This window comes from Abramis brama (assembly GCF_963993115.1).
Source record: "Abramis brama genome assembly, chromosome: 25".
Taxonomy (NCBI): Eukaryota; Metazoa; Chordata; class Actinopteri; order Cypriniformes; family Leuciscidae; genus Abramis; species Abramis brama.
This window is the reverse complement of record NC_139987.1, coordinates 11,776,206-11,794,495: the sequence shown is the minus strand read 5'-3', so window position 1 is coordinate 11,794,495 and position 18,290 is coordinate 11,776,206. Positions and strand designations below refer to the sequence as shown.

General features: G+C 37.0%; 1 protein-coding gene across 1 annotated transcript in view; it reads right to left on the bottom strand.

Moving 5' to 3' along the window:
• Positions 1 to 1,528: 1,528 nt before the first annotated feature.
• efnb3a (ephrin-B3a) overlaps positions 1,529 to 18,290 on the bottom strand; it is a 59,002-nt gene continuing 42,240 nt past the window's right edge. The window contains exons 3-5 of the mRNA XM_084103681.1: positions 6,153 to 6,245; positions 5,893 to 5,955; positions 1,529 to 4,662 (exon numbers count right to left, since the gene is read on the bottom strand). Of these exons, the coding sequence (XP_083959807.1) occupies positions 4,232 to 4,662; positions 5,893 to 5,955; positions 6,153 to 6,245 (587 nt within the window). The 3' untranslated portion in view covers positions 1,529 to 4,231. The remainder of the gene's footprint in view (positions 4,663 to 5,892; positions 5,956 to 6,152; positions 6,246 to 18,290) is intronic.

Below are 18,290 nucleotides of genomic sequence, written 5' to 3'. Positions count from 1 at the left end.
CGACGGTCCTTATGACTGTACTATGAAGGGTCATGTGGGGTTTTGGTAGTGAGGGGTTTTTACGGCGCCTGTCAAAGTGCCAATTTGATTTAGTGCCCTGACTTGACGGGGGGAACACATCAAACACTGATATAGAGAGATGAACCAAGAAGGAACTTAAAGGAAGACGGAATGAACAAAACCAGGAGGGGAAGGGAGTGATTGTGCCGTTAAAATGCCAGTGATGTCATCCGGCACTTATTACGAGCCAGCAGCAAACCGTATCGCCTCAATGGACAAACAGAGCAACAACAGTGGTGGAATGTGGGAAGATATAATGAGATCAAGTAGAGAGGGAAATTAACAAAGTAATGTCAAAAACTGCATAAAACAACAAAAAGTGTTAAAAACGCCCTCTGTGCAATTTGAGACCTTACTAAAGGTGAATGATAGCCATGATAAACCAGCTCAGAGGCAACTTTTCAGTTTTTATTAGTGGGTTTTACTGCATGGAATGTAATTTTTATTTGACAGAGTGTCTGGGTTGGAAAGAGAGAGAAAAGGGAGAAAAAGAGAAAGGTCTGGTAAAGGAACAGGTCCACCAAACTGTTTTTCCCAATGTCTTATCTCAGCATCTTTTTAAACATTAACATTTATTTAACATTGCCTCAATGCTTTTATAACATCTCAACAAGTCCAAATATCAATTCATGTCCAGTACAACTGGACAACATAAAACACTGAAAAAGTCCTCTTGCCTCCTGAAATCAGCATTATTTATAGAAATACTGTTAAGAGTTAGTTAGAAACAGTCTTTATCACACTTCACTTTCAAGACATCTCAAATTATGATATTTAGTTAGTTTGACAATGTTTCAAAGTAAACAAATAAATCTAACAGACATTATTAAATGACTATGTAAAATGCTGAAACAGGGTTTAGTGTCCTTGTGTGTTGGCTATTGGAATTTTTAGGTATTGAATTGGTTTGGGTGGCTTATATGTCAACGCTAATCGGGCCAGATGGCTTGTCTTTGCTCAACAGAGTAGCCGGACAAAGAGAAAAAATCCTGCTTAACCCATGGCCTGGCTAGAAGAGGAAGTGATTTATGTCTTAGGATTTAGGCAGTAGAGTATATCACATAATGCTGGTGTAAAAGAGAATTTATACATTGATAAAGTCACTAAAAAAGAAATGAGTAGGCTTGACAATGGTTCCTCCAGGCATGCAGGGGGCAGTAGTAGGAAATGCATCCCTTTCGAATACCACAATAATAGACTTCTGTATGAAAACTGATTTAAATGACATAGTTCCTGTGAATAGTTGTACACCGGGAAAAAAAAAAGGAAAGTATTTGCAGACTTCGTAACAAACAAAACAAAACAACAACAAAAAACTTCTGCCTTCAAAAAATTAGTACTGATTTCGCAGACATAACTCAAAAAACAAAGCGGAATAAAGTTCTGCTTAGATATTTAATTTACTTGCTAAAAATCTCTTAAATAAAACTTTCCTTTTTTTTTTCACTTTTTTTTTTTTTTTTTTTTTAAGATTTATGTCTTCAGTGATTTAAACAGTGTAGTCTGATTCCCAAACAAATTACTCTGAATGTTCTCCTATTAGTAAATAAAAGTTATTTTCATTATTTTTGTCTCAAGGCTTGTGGGACTTAATCAGTGTATTTCCTGATTTAACGCTCATATTACTTTTTTTAATTGGTCGTATTTTATAAAAATTAATTAATGTTAAAAAGTATGAAAATACTAAATCTTACCACATTTTTGACATGCTTAGTCTTTTTATTTGATACAGTTAGGAGTAACTATTGGACTGCATTTATGCCACCATTAAAAAGTCTGAAATGTCATTAAACTCCATTTAACATTGGACTGATAAGGACAGTAAATGCAATAAAAATCACATTTCTTTTTTCCCCCCAAATATATTTTCCTCAGAAGTACTAAAATAATCGTCAATGGAACTGTTAAGGGGAATCAGAACCATAATTGTTCAATTCTTTACGGTTCCCATTGCTAGTCACCATTGAGCGTTACCATGGCCAAGAGTAGTGTAGGCTCCTTCATTTAGACTATTATCATTTGCTCAATCTACAAACAAATCAACACTGTGGAAAGCAACAAAATGCGAACAAAACCATGAAAAACCTTAAAAGAAATGATTAAGGTGCCATTTCTGGTTTTTAGCCATTTGATGGCAAGAAATCCAATAAATCAACAAAGAAAGCTCAGGTCACTCTGGCTTGTAACATACAATCTCTTCTTACATCTCCTGATGATGTCATGTCTCTTCCAGTAAAATAACTCAGGTGAACTGTGGACCTGAAGCCTCAAGCTGGCACGGTGATAATGTCAGAAATGATTCGGAGACATCACCCGAAATGTGATAATGAGAGTCGAGTTGAGATTGTAACCAAGCAACGGGTATGTGTAACACTCAAGAGGATGTGGAGAGTTTGGGACTGAGTTAATTTAGACGCAAAGTATTGTCCATCTTAGTCCTGCTGTTTTCAGCCTGAATCACAGTCACAAAGCTTTGAAATACATACAAATGCACAGCTGGAGTCCATCTGCGGGGGTTAACACATGAAAACACTAACTGCTGTAATGTGAATGTGCGTGTTAAGTGTGTATAAGTTTTGCATTGTGTGTCTACGGTAAGTACGCAGTTTATCATGGCATACACAGTACTTCAAAAGCCCGGGCAGAAAGCGAGAAGCCCTCAAATCATCATGAGTGACGGACTCCCGCGCAGCTCTGAGGGGTTTTTCTTCGACCGCTTAACTTTGACCTCCAACCTCTTGGAAATCTCAGAAGAGTCTCCATCTGAACTAGTCGATCATCCGTCTACACCTCCTCCACATTCGATTCCTGCTCCTCACATAAAAATGTTTTAAAAAACCTCAAAAACAAACAACCGGGCGCTGAGGAGTTGTGATAGGAAGCTGATGAAGTGGAGGGAATGAAAAACTGCTTCGTTGATGCACAATAAATAAATCAGATGGAGGTCCAAGTTCAGAAAAGACAAACATTTACAATCGGATAAAATGAGAAAAGGAAAATAAAGAGGGGCGAATTCACTAAACTGTTGCGCTACTTTTGTGTGCGGGACACTCTGCGTCTCATTCACTAATCACCCACAATCCAGTTTAACAAGCTGCAATCTGCGCTGGAATAGTATTTAAAATATTCCGAAAAGTTTTTGAATTATGACTTTTTTCCATTTTCAGCACTAACATGCTTCCTTTTTATGAAAATTAACCTTATCGTACAATGCGCAAAAACCTTTTGTAATAGATCCTGCCGACTACGCCAAAAATGTTAGATTGTTCCAAAGCGCAAGGAATATTGGATCTAGTCTTCACCAGATCCCGTCAGATGACATCCGTTTTGTGTGGTATCGAAAACTGTCCAAAATAAAAAATGCAATTAGCATTGTGCTAATATTTAAAAGAGATTTTTTCCTACATTTTCTAGTGATAATGGCAGCAGTAATTCATCAAATGATGATTAAATTACCGAGAAATGGGAACATATATAGACGCAAATGGAGTTTGAATTTTTTTTGGCATTTTAAAAATCTTAGTGATGATGTATAGTGTCAGTAAAATATGGCAGATTGTGCTAGGCTGCAATTCAGTCTTCAAGATGGGGAACTGTGGTGTGGAAATTGCGTTCCGATCTTCTGGGCACGTTTGCTTTAATGAATGAGGCGCTAAAACAATGCAGACCGCATGTGCAAATAAACCACGCAATCAATGCAACGCAATGCAATTAGTGGATTTCCAACCCCCCCCCAGTGTAAAAATGTATTAAGTATTTATATTATTTATACAGGTTTTTTTTTTTTTCTACAAGTAGGAATCACTTAAAAGTCTCACTCTCTACTGTTTGGTTTTGAGGATAAGCACAATAATTCAATTACGACCATTGGACGTATAAAGTCGTCTCAAACAGGCATGTGACGTACATTCACTTGCACCTGAGCACATGTGAAATCCGTGACCCGCCTGCCTCATGACGCACACAGAGACACACACGTGTAAATAAACGCAAACACGCTGCTATAACATAAAAGCTGTATTTACAGCTTTTCTATACGGTATGGTCAACTCAACTTTAGGTCCAAGTTCTAGTAACGCGTATAGGCTCTTACATATAGAGTCACTTGAACACAGCGAACGTGTGTGAGGTACGATAAAGTCAGGATGGGTTGTCTTTGTGCTCGCTGATCTCATACTTTATAGTAAACATTGGCTGGACTCTGAGTGGGCATCTCTTGAACGATGTAGACGGGGTGTCCGTAATCGCCGCTGACTTTTTCGTAATGGGGGCAGTATGCAGAGTCAGAGGTCCGCAGGGGAATGATGATGTCACTGGGCTCTGAGCCGTTATTGTTGCCCCCGCCGGCCCCAGTTGCCGCCCCGCAGGAGCTGCCCCTCTTTGGGGTAAGAGAGGACAGTGTAAGGGCAGGGTGGTGAGTTTCAGAGTGCTTGGCTTTCCGTCGGCGGTAACACACCACGGCGATCACTACAGCGATCAGGACGATGAAGGCTCCCCCCGCACCACCGGCGATTAGAGCGATGTTAGAAGCGGATACGGTGTCGCTGTCTCCCCTCTCACCGGCCTCACCTCCATTCCCCCCTTTAGATCCACTTTCTGTATCTGAAGAAGAAAAGAGCAGATAAATCAATGCTTGCATGGACCAAATATCCACGTGCAGGACTTTTGAAGCTCACTTCCTATTTGGCTTTATCTTCTACGAATAACATCCTGATAGTATTTAGATTAGATTTGATTTAATCCATTACTAGCTTTGATTTCAGCCGGCTTGAATTAAAAAATGCCTCATGTTTGGCTTCAACACTGCTGGTTTCTCAAATGTTTACCTTATGGAGATCAACCAGATCAACTAAGCCTCCAAGATATTAAAAATAGCAATTCAAAGAACACTAGACAGTGCACTAAAATGACGACAGATGCATATGCAGATGGTATCAAGGTTAATACATAAATGCAGTTGAAAGCAGACCTCATTGGGATTTTCACTATTAAAATTGTTTACTTGGCATCTTTCTGAGCTCTGGGTTCCACGTTTCACACTGTACTTTTTTAAACCCGGGTTTACATTCTATTTCAGGATTATTTTAGTATTATTTATATATTATTATAGTATTTATTAATATTTTAAATTAGCTTTTGTGTTTATATTTTAGTTTCAGTGCTTTTGTAATTTTCTACTTCCCAAGGCAAGATTTCTCATTTTTGTTAAATTTTTTTCATCTAATATTTATATTTTATTTTACCTTTATTTCATTTAACAAACACGATTTTCAATAGTTTTAGTTAACACCAACAACACTGTTAATATTTGCATATTTATGATATTTAAACATCAATTGAAACGTCACCACATAAATCCACTGTATTTATCAAAAGTCTTCTATGGTACTACAAAAATAAAGAAATTTTTTTGAAGGAAAACGCAGATGAAACACTAAACTAAACAGAGTGAAAATTTCTGCAACTGCACAGTGTCCTTGAATATTTAATGAGGGCTTGTTGCTTATGACATATGGAGCTGTTGTGCTCACAGGGACCCAGGTCCAAGTCTGACCTGGGTCATGTCCCGAACCCTTTTCTCTCTCCCTCCACTTTCCTGTCAAATATCCTATATAGTAGAAGAAAATAGTGAGAGAAAAAAAAGGACTGCTTCCGGAGCAGTTTTTTCTTTTCAAAATTACTACAGTAAAATGTTGCTTGACGCAAAATTAAAGTGGCCTTAATTCTGGGTTAAATTTTTTTTAAATCCAGGGTTAAGCTAATAAGTGAATGTGAAAAGCCCTCAGAAATATTGTTTTGGAAGCGGTGTCCCAGACTATTTCTGGTTGTTACCTGGGGTTCTGCTGTTGGGTCGGCCTGGATCAGGTTTTGGTTTTGGGGGAAGGCCATATGCAGCTATGAAAGCAAAAAAAACAAAAAAAAGATGTGAAACACCAAGTACATTTTGATGCATGGTTCAATTACTTCAATTACGTGAGCGAGTGTGTGCTGGTATTGACACAACATTTACTGAATTTTGTCTGGAACTCTCCCTCAGTGCATACTGTAGGTTGATTCATTGATGTGCTTTTGGAGGTGATGATGATACTCACTCTGTCCCACTTTGAGAATCAGCTTCATCCCTCGTGTCACGCAGACGCCTCCTCTCATGCTGTCGATTCCTTCTTTTGTACCGTCAGAGGTAGCTATGGGAAGAGGTTGAAAAAAAAAAAAAACAGAACAATATTAATGTCAAGGATTTTTCTTTCAGCATTTCAGATGGTGTGCAATGACAGCTGACTGGAACCCTGTGACTTAGCAATAAAACATTGGTTTATGACTCCATTACTTCACAGCAATGTGCAGCCACTCGATCATGTAAAGGACTAGCAAGCATAACTGGCACTTTCTACGAATACAGTACACTTTGGCATCCAATTACTTTTTTAATTAATCATCAGAGGCATAAATCATGTTTTTTGCTGATAACTATGAGATATGTTTGATAAGCTAACATACAAAACCTAGCATGAAAAGTAGCAGTTTTAAGCAAATCACATGTCTGTATCTCCCTTTAAAACTGTGATAAAATACAATGAAGTTTTGATTATAATCTGTTGAATTGACTTGATTCACTGTAGTTATTTGTACAGCGCTTTAAACAATACACATAGTTTTAAAGCAGCTTTTCAGACTGGATTACTACTGTATATTGTGATATGTATCATTAATGTTTGTGAATTAAGATTTTGGTAAAATAATTCACCATTCTGCTAGAAAGTTACTCTATAATTCTTAATAAAAAGTAATTTTAATAAAATAAAAAAAAGATAATTAAAAAAAATACATTTAGCTGGGTTCCACATTTTGCACACAATCCTGATAACACATGGTTTGGAAAGGAACCAGCATGAAAGGAAATAAAATAATCTAATTTCATTTCTCAATTATGAGTGCATTCATCAAGCTCAACTTCTAAACAACTATTTTGATGTTTATTTAAAATCTCACAAAACAGTGAAGTCCCTTTTTTTGTGTGTGTACGAGGTTGCAAAATTCACAGATCTCATAAAACAAACAAAAAATAAACAGCTCATGTAATATTTGGTTTGCCAAAATTGTTGAAGATCAACATTTTCTGAAGGTTCAGCATGCTTTCACTGTCCATTTGATGATATTTAAATGAATTACTGAGCTGTTTATTTTCAAATTAATTTAAGATAATGTCATTTTAATGAGTTTAATTTAGTCAATATCAAGTCATACAGAATATATGAAACATACATATTCATTCAACTATATGAATGCTTGCTGTCAAGTAATAAAACATTTGAACAATTAATACATTAATCAACATAAATTAAAAATCATTCAATGAAATTTTGCCTTTAGAAGTCAATATTTTTGTTTTATTTCCATGTCACTGAACATATTGTTTTGAGTTTGCCGTTGTGACTGAGGTGGTCGTCCACACATGATGTGTGTTCCTGTATGCCAGCGCACTTGGTGGGTAGTTGCTTCTTGCCTATTTAGTACTTGCTTGTGTCTGGGCTGCTTTGTATATGGGAAACTGTCTCTCAGGAATAACAGAGACTTGACCGCAACTATGTTGCCTTTTAACCATGTATACAATCATCCCTCAACACACACACACACACACACACACACAGTCTCTGAAACACACAGTCATCGCATCTTCCAGCCTTCACATTACTAAATATTTCATAGGTGAGGCGCCTCTCTGAAAAACTTGGTACTTTATCCATGTAAGTCTGAGTAACTCAGCATCCATCCAAGCACTGAATACTGCATTCAAACAATGTTCAAGCTCCCTCCCCACAGTACAAAGAGCTTCATCTTCAAACTTATTTTCCTTTCCAAATATAAAGCCCGCTCATGAGGGCGATATTGAATTCTTCACTGCAGAAACACTTTGCATTTGAACCATTCAATATTTTATTGAACCTCCGAATGACACACGGTAATCTGCAGCGCTCAGAAAGCACGGCGCTCGCGTACAAAGACTCTTCTCATCCAAAATATCTCTTCATTATTACGTTATTAGGAAAACATTTACAGCAGACGGCTGAGGAGCACGTGCAGACGAGGGGTGCCAGTAAACATTCGATAGCTTTTCCGCTTGAGGGTAACAGTTTTATTTTAGGTGAAGCTTGGTACAAAGGAACTGAGGCTGAGTTGGGCTCCGTATTTGCGCCGGTTGATTTACGGAGTTTATTTTTTAAAGCACTTGCGTGCAGTGGCGTTTTTCAACAGATTTAGGATTTGTGAGAAATGGTCTGGATTCAATACAAATTAAACAGCATCTGTGACATGCTGTCAATCACTACAGAAATTCATTCAGACCATTCAACAACGCACAAAGGAAGTCTAAGGCATTCAACAGGGTTTATTAGAAGAAATGCAAAGCTCTTATTTGTTAAAACTTTTATATTAATTCTTCTGTACAAAAATGTGTTTTATTTGAGTAATAAAGTGTCTAAATTACCATATTAAGTGGAAGGACTACTGTTCAAGGCAGATTAACTCACTGACATACACCGTTCAAAAGGGGGTCAGTAAGATTTTTTTGAAAAAGTATGCTCAGCAAAGTTGCATTTATTTGAAAATACAGTAAAACAGTAATATAGTGAAATATTATTATTAAAATAAGTGTTTTCTATTTTAAAATGTAATTTATTCCTGTGATCAAATATGAATTTTCAGCATCATTAGGCTACTCCAGTCTTCAGCGCCACATGATCCTTCAGAAATCATTCTATTATGCTGATTTGCTACTCAAGAAACAATTCTCATAATTATCGATGCTGAAAACAGTTGCTTAATACTTTTTGTGGAAACCATAATACATTTTTTTTCTGGATTCTTAGAAATGGAAATCTTTTGTAACATTATAAATGTTTTTTACTGTCACTTCATTCAATTCAATTAAACTTTTGAACAGTAGTGTAATTCTTGTCTATGTATACACTGCCTTTATGGAATCATTGTGTATTCAAGTATACAAAAGAGGAACATTTTTATGTAACTTTGAACAGACACTAAATATCATTAAGAATATATAAATGATTAAATCGTGTGGATAAATTATCAAAAGTCTGCATTTTAATTTGATAAAAATGTACTCCATTCTGGTAGACCTCTATTATAAGTGCACTACTTGCACACAAATGCATGTCAAAATCAAGAACAACAAAAACCCTTGGATTTCATCCAAAGAGCCTCTTACCATAAAGCCAAATATTACAATCACCCAAAACTGACTTAAATAAAGAATAATCTTTAGAGAATAGACACAGCCTATAAAAGATTCACCCCCCTCACATGTAAACACACACAAAAATGCATACAAACACACACTCATGGATTGAATCCAAAAACATGACCTTTTTTGTGCTCACGGCAGTCATTAGTCAACATGCTGGAGGTGTAGAAAAAAATGATTCATCACCTAATGGCTCTCATTTTGTTCTTCACCTCCCTCGCTCGTTCTTTTCTCCCAGTAGGGATGCAGAGATGCTCAGTAAAGGTGTAAATGCTGAACTTGAGCAGCAGACAGAGGAACAGCGAGTTAAAGAACCATGTCACGGCACCAAAATCATGTCAGTCAATAGCAATCCCAGTGAAATCTTGATGCCGATTTTGATACCACATAAAAATGAATATGCTAATGAACCAAGCCCTTTATTTAGAAAGTAAAACAAATATATAATATACAAATATTAACATATAAAATTAAAACAAAGGCATGTAAACAGCAAAAAAGTTAATCAATGATTCATATTCTCACGCATTTATTCAAGAAAAATACATTGAAAAAAGAAACAAATTAAGCAAAAAAGATAGAAAGATATAAAATTAAGTAAAAAAGTATTTGAGGCTTTTCCAGGTCTCTATCAGCATCTAACAATTACTAAAATATATACACAAAATAATACAAAAAATAAAATTTAAATAAAAATGATTGGCATAGCCTAGTCCTCACTGGATTCAGCCGTTTGAACAAATCGAATGAATGAGTCAAATGCTGCATTCCAATTCACCAATTGTAGCTGAAGAGTAGGCCATATTACTTCGTCATAACTGCATCTTTAACAAACCGCTCGGTCGCTTAGTTATGTGCATTCTGTCACCATTTAAAACAATCATCTTGTCACAGTTAAAATCCTCCACATTCAATTTAATTTAATTCCCTATTGTTTCGGAGAAAAATGTAGCTTGTTTTCTGCCAGTCGTTGGGCTTTCATGCAGAGAACTCTCCTCATGTGTTTGCAATTTGCATAATGATACATTTAAAAGTGAATGACCAAATGTATCATTACAAAAGTTCACAATGCTTTTGCAGATGAAATATAATGTGGATAACATTGAATACACTGATACCGATTATTAATCACTCCTAAGTAAGTCTTAGACTCCACACTAAGTAAACCTCTATACTTAAAGGTGCTCTAAGCGATGTCACACGTTTTTTAGGCTGAAACATTTTTTGTCACATACAGCAAACATCTCCTCACTATCCGCTAGCTGCCTGTCCCCTGAACACACTGTAAAAAAATGCGGTCTCTGTAGACAGCTCAGGCTCCACAAACGCCAACAAAAACAAACTGGGCCAACCCGCACCACGAAACATAACACTTTCTCAGCCAAATTTAATGTGTGATTAATTCGATTAATTAATCGCCATGTCCTGTAATAACTAGATTAAATATTAATCGCTTGACAGCCCTAATTTTAATATTTAAGACTTTGTTGGATCTGTGTTTTTTTAAGAAGAATGCTGTTGTGATTCAATAAACTATTTGTTAAACTTAAGTCAAAAAAGTCTCTCTCTCTCAAGTCTAAACTTAAGTCTCTCTCTCTCTCTCTCTCTCTCTATATATATATATATATATATATATATATATATATATATATATATATATAAAATAAATGCTTTCATTTTCAAATTATTTTTTTCTTCACAAAAACATGTGAGGATCTGAAAGCAGCTGCCTGCTGCAGTGAGTCTATTAAAACATTGAGTCTGTAGTTTATCACTGACTTGGTACCGAAGTACATACAGTAAACTTTTGACATCCCTTCAAGGAACTGAGAAGAAAGAGGAAGAGGGTGAGCGGAAAGGTGAGTGGGCGTAGAAAAACAGTAGTCTGGAAGGTTCTGATGATGGTTGTGGAAGACAAGAGGCCGTGGGTTTAAACAGAAGATGAAAAGCAGACATGACACACACTGCAGTGCAGACTTTACAGTCTACATGTTCATAGACGAGAAAGAACAACGGATGAGTTCGGTAATTGAGACGATGATCTGCGGTGATGTAGAGAAAGGCATGTCTGGAACAGGGGAAAAAAAAAAAACTGGCCGAAGAACATTTTGAAACGACCCACATACTGACCCGCTCCACCACTCTCCTAAAATTACCCTGCGCCCCACACAACCCCCACCTGAGAAATGGGGATTGACCCATGATGACCAGTGATGGAAACAACAGCAGCTCGAAAATATGGTTTTTAGCCCCGACAAATAAGGCCAACGGCCAAGTCAAACTTTTCAGCCCACTAGGAATTAGCACAATCTGTTTGGGCTGCACAAACCCAGAGTAATTTTCCCTAAGTAAGCTAAAGTTCCTGCTGGCAAGAGGGCCTCCATGACCTCATTATCTTGCAGCTGTGTCAGGGCAGGCCTAAAGGGGGCAGCACGCAATATGAGACACACTGTGTGTGTGTGTGTGTGTGTGTGTGTGTGTGTGTGTGTGTGTGTGTGTGTGTGTGTGTGTGTGTGCGTACTTATGTCACTTTTGGGTATATTCACCAGGATACACACCAGTAAACTGAGGACCACCTTAAAAATTTAGGACATTTTGTATGTCCTCATTTGTTTGACTATAATGGCATTCAGCATGCTCTAAAATGGTGTCCAGACTTAAAATCTCAGTTGCCCCAAAAAATCACTTTTAAGTGATTTGTGTACCTGAAGTGTGTATGCCCCCCCATTAAAGTGTGTAAAACACAACGTCCTCTAGGAGTACTGCACTTCCGGAAAAGATACACACTTTGGGGATTCTGACCAATCAGAGCACAGGAAGCCACTATGGGAGCGGGACTTGATGATCTGACCAATTAGAGGCCAATATGTCATCAATAAAGATGGCGGAGGCAAAAACAGTCATGATTATGAATGAATTGACAGATAATCCACATTAAATTACAGATAAATTCCCAATAATTAGTATTAAATAAGAACAGACCAATTTGCATTGAGCAGCAGGAGCTCTCACGATTTATATTTGCATGTTTTTAAACTTTTAATCCTCGCGTTTTTGCTCTCACATCAGAGTCTGCTCTGTGTGTGTAAAGATCGCGCTGCTGCCCCGCCCCCGTGTCACAGAGACTAAAGCACGTACAGTTACTTATATAGGAGTTTATTAATGCTGTAGGAACGAGTTTGAAGCGGGGAAGGGACAGATACATTACGTCATGTGAATTTGAAAAGTAAATATTTCCTTCCAAAAGCAGAGGGGCAACTGTTGAAATCTGTCAATGTGGGTGTGATGATTTATACATCAGCTTATTCAATAAAAATATACACGCCTTTCTTACATTATCAATTGCTTATGCCATGTTGATCAAAATGTATGGTTCTCTGTTGAATAGTCTTACTCCCCATAACATCTAGGCATTAATTCCATAAGTCATTAAATGCAGAATAGTAGTTGTATATTGTAGTTGTACTATTGTAGATCATGTTCTCAATCATGACCTTATGGTCGAGGCGGGTCGAAAGGTGAGAGAACAACCGTGTGTGTCCTCAATCATTCAAACATTTGTAGACAGAACAGGTGTGCAATCAGACAGTGTTCACTATACTGTAGTGTAATACAGCATATTTACATTATATATATTACAGCAGTCTACTTGCATTTTACATTGTACAGTTAATATACTTTATAGAGACATAATGTAACACACATGTACATAGTGTGTCTTGTCTTTTTCTTTTAATTTTTTGACAGACCCACAGTAAGTCTGAATCCTGTCTAGTGTTGAGTAATGCATACATGTGTACCGTTGAAATATGTATATACATAGCCGCGGGAACATATTTTATCAGGGGGCTGCTGGGGGCGGGGCTTAATGGGCATGGCTTAATATTGCAGGGTGGTGCTGGTAGAGCATTTTAAACAAAATATTAAACAGCCCAAACAAACAGATGAACATACAAATGAATGAGGACAGAGTTATGTGAGAACGCTCAGAACTCATGATACATTTTAAAAACACAGCACAAAAATCTGCATCTTAACTTATGATAGACGCTCAGGAGTTGGTTCACACAGAATGCATAATTTTTCAAAGCGAAAACGCAAGACGCCCAACGTGGGGAGTGGAACGGGGGAAAACGCAAGGTCTTGAGGCGCGTTTTAGTTTAACTTATTTTAACTTGAGTGCTGCGTTTTGAGAACGCTGTGTCATGCGCGAGACGCGAGCGCAACAGTTAAACACGGCTAGTGCGTTCACACTGAAAAACAATGGAAAAGTAGCAGATGGGAATGGAAAAACACGTTCTGTGTGAACAGCCCCTAATGCCAAAGAATGCTTTAATCAAGACATCTACATTTAATCTTTTCACCGACGTCTGAGTGAACATGCATTAAATAAGTGTCAAATGAGTTCTTAGATGCTGGTCCTGTCACGTCACTCACTTCCATGCGAGATTTGCTTTTGCCTTTTGATATATTGATTTCTTTTAGAGTCATAAAACCATATTCGACAACATATATAAAGGTAGAAGGTGTTCTTAAAAACAAAAAGTTATTTAAAGTCATGTCATCTTAAATGCCAATGTAGTGAAACAGCTGTCGTCAGGGGGTGCTGCAGCACCCTCAGCACCCTAGTTCCCACGGCCATGTGTATATATCATAAAGTGCAGTATTTTGTATTTTCAATCACTGTCATCAAAATTGTGGCCATAGTTTACTTCTGAAAATACTGACAGAGTACACTGTTATATTATTGACAACATGACAAAGTATTTTGACTATCTTATTAAACAATGACACAAGGACTTGTCATACTGATGGCACTGATATGTTCATATATTGTACTATATAAGGATGTAAGGATTTTGAGCAAGTTACAGGCTTTTGATGGTATATTGTGGTCAGAGAGAAACAGAGCAGTTACATACATGAATCAAGCTGGCACGTTTAAATGTTTGTTTACAGAATTATTTTGTTCTTACTTTGATTTTAAAAGCCATTGGATCTGCACTAACCCTAACCCTAGCCCTGGCTCTGCCTCTGACTGTCAGTCTGACTGAGATCTGCTCATACTGAGATCTGCCGCCCTTCCCCCACAGCACTGACTCTGATCGCGCGTGCCCTTCCCCACAGCACTGAGACCTGACTGAGACTGACTGCAGAGTGACAGAGATGAGTTGAATGAACTAACAGATTGACGAGTGACAGAGTGATAGATAAGCAGAAGTGCTTCTCTGCCCTTTTATATTTAATGAAAAATACCATTCATTTATTAAAGAAATAAAAAGAAGATAATACTGTTAAAGAACATGTTGAAGTTTAATTTAGAGCCTCGAAACAATCCACACACCCCTCCCCCCATCTTAACTCAAATATTTGCCTTAAATTCTGAAGTAGTGGGACACTGATGAAACGACAACACAGACTCGTGCAGAACTGGAGATATATACCAGCTTGAATATCGGCCCTTCTGTGTGTTTGCAGACATCAATTTACTGTTTTGATTAATAAATGCAATTAGTAGAAAATAAGATGTCTGTTCAAGAGATCTAGGTTGCTCATTTAGACAGTTGTGAGCTCAACGTGCTCTTGTTTACAGCAGACCTGTACGGTTTCAATATTCTTATTTGTAATTCTCTTAAAAGCTATATGATGTGGTGTTATTTCAGAAAATGAAGTGCACACCGGGCATTTTTTGCTCTTTTAAACCCATGCTTGTACGGACATGCGCACTGGTTCCTAGTTCGAGGCAGGATGGGTTCGTTTAAAAGTGATCATGTAGAAAGACTTACTCCACCACAGTTTTTTTTTTTTTTTTTACGTTTGAAGAAACAGTACAGTGGTTAAATCAAAGATGCTTGTCAAAAGAGAATTTTATATTAGGCCAAATAAATGTAGTCACAATTTCAACGTGAAATCCAAATACGTAACTACGTCATTTATGCAAGTCAGAGACCGTGGTGTTTTCCCGGGAAATGCAGACACGCGACAATGGGACGCGAAACAGACGACACCCCCCACCACGCAGGAAAGGTGAGATCAAGACTTGTCCTGAAAATGCATGATACATTGTGAAATATGAACGTTAGTAAGATGTATGTTTATTTTAGTGCAGGGGTCACCAAACTCGGTCCTGGAGGGCCTCTGTCCTGCAGAGTTTAGCTCCAACCAGGTCCAACACACCTGCCTGAAAGTTTCTAGTATGCCTATTGAGACCTTGATTAGCTGGTTCAGGTGTGTTTAATTGGGGTTGGAGCTAAACTCTGCAGGACAGCGGCCCTCCAGGACCGAGTTTGGTGACCCCTGTTTTAGTGGTTTAATTATTTTTTTGTTTAGGGTTTTATTTACTTCTCGATTGTATTTGAGTTTGCTATTCTCATTTGATGATTTGTTGCAATAAGGAAAAAAAGTGTATTGCCTACTTGTAGGCATTGATCAGTAAATATAATTTTGTTGTTTTTCATATAATAGTACTTAAGGTTCTACAAATTAATATCATTATTATTTTATATCTTTTATTTTATTTTATGTAATACAATATTACATTATTTGCCCAAAAATCTTTTTTCAGTGGAATGTTTTTTTAATAATTTATCTTTTTTGCACAATGACGGTGCATAGACACTTTATAGTATTTTTATTGTGTATTTCAAGCTCCAAAGCAGACAAAAAAGCACATTAAAAATAGTCCATATGAACCTAGCTGGTTACTGACTGAAAATCTCCCACATGCTGTAGCTCTTAAATGAAATATAGATTGACATCAATTGTGGTCACAAGACACACAAGAACCAATAGTTTTTGGCATCAATTCATTTTATTTTTTTATCTAAATGCCTGTTGTAGACTGGTCACACATGCTGTCATTGAATAGAGCTCTGTGATATAATATAAAGATGTGTTCCACAGAAAAACACAACACAGGTTCGGAACAACATGAGGGTTAGTATGTTAATTATGTACGTTTTTGGGTAAACAATTCCAGTAAGATCAACAAGATTTTTTAAATATGCTTGTTTATTTCATTCACCTTATATTTCTTTTTATTTATTTTTTCCAGTCATTTCAAGAAAGAAAGTCGCCATGCTGGGAAATAAAAGACGTAAAAAACCTCTGCAGGACGCTGAGCATCACATTACCTGTGAACAGTGTTGGGGAAAGTTACTTTTAAAAGTAATGCATTACAATATTGCGTTACTCCCCCAAAAAGTAACTAATTGCATTACTTAGTTACTTTTTATGAAAAGTAATGTGTTACATTACTTTTACGTTACTTTTTCTTCGCACCTGGGCTGGGCTTGCTTTTTTGTTTTTTTAATAACAAGACCAACAAAAAAGTTATATTTTTGGCAAATGTTAAGGCCCTTTCACACCAAAAGTGAACTGAATAACCCTCAGGCTGAAGGAAATGTATATTTACGCTTGTACAGTAAAGGGTGCCGCTCAAACTAACCTTTCAGCTGCGCTGCTGTTCTGGATTAAAGAACAATAATATACAGGAGAAGGAAGTTCAACACTCTTATTTCTAAATCTTATAAAGCAATTTTTGCTTATTAGTATGGTTGAATTAGATCATTGAAGGTCAGCAGCAAAGACATTAATAAAGTGAGATTAAATTCACAAAGTATATTTGTGTAATTTAATAGGTTAATTATAAAAGTTGAGTAAAGTTCTGAGATTGCATTTTACTGTTTTTATTTATTTTAAGCAGTGAGATGAGTAAGTTCACATTTACTCTAGAACTACAATAACCATCATGTTTACACAGCGCACACACCACCACCTCACTTTGTTTCTCTCAACATGGGGACAGGAGAGCTGTCAGTCAATAAATGTGAAAAAGTAACTAGCGTTACTTATTTGGAAAAGTAACTTAGATATTTTATTGCAAATTGAAAAAGTAATGCATTACTTTACTAGTTACTTGAAAAAGTAATCTGATTACGTAACTCAAGTTACTTGTAATGAGTTACCCCCAACACTGCCTGTGAAACCGACAAGCCTGGGCTTCAAGAGCAGTTCATCAGCAAATATAAAGGCAAGTATATATGACTAAGCAGTTTAGTAATAACGTTAATCTACAAAACTTTAATTTACAAAATTGTAATGTGAGGTGAGTCATATGGTTGTTAGACCAACTAATATCCATGTTTCACAAGTTAAACAGTACTATACATATACATATATATATATATATTTTTTTTTTTATTGTACAGTCAAGATTCCTGAATAGAGTTCTGCAGGCATGAGCCCTAAAACAAAACCAGTTGCATTTTTGCACTTCTGGTTCCATCAACCCAAAGTCAATGTTTACTTGCACATTCTTAAAGGAACACTCCACCATTTTTTCGTATTAAACTATGTTATTCCCTTAACTAAGACGAGTTGATACATATCTCTCTCATCTCAGTGCGTGCACTCAATCGCTCTGGCGTGCGGCGACACTTTGATAGCACTTAGCTTAGCCCAGTTCATTCATTAGGGATCAAACAGAGATGAAGTTAGAAGAGACCAAACACCTACACGTTTTCTCTATTTAAATACAGTTACACGAGTAGTTACACGACCAAGTATGGTGACACAAAATAAAACGTGACGCTTTTCTAAGCGGGTAAAAAGTATAACTACTGCGCTGAGTCGAAGTGCTCCCAAGTGCTATTCCGCCATATATTATAGTTATCCTTTTTACCCGCTTAGAAAAGTGCCACGTTTTATTTTGTGTCACCATACTTGGTCGTGTAACTACTCGTGTAACTGTATTTAAATATGGAAAACGTGGAGGTGTTCTAACTTCATCTCTGTTTGATCCCTAATGAATGAACTGGGCTAAGCTAAGTGCTATCAAAGTGTCGCCGCACGCCAGAGCGATTGAGTGCACGCACTGAGACGAGAGAGATATGTATCAACTCGTCTTAGTTAAGGGAATAACATAGTTTAATATGAAAAAACGGTGGAGTGTTCCTTTAACCCAATT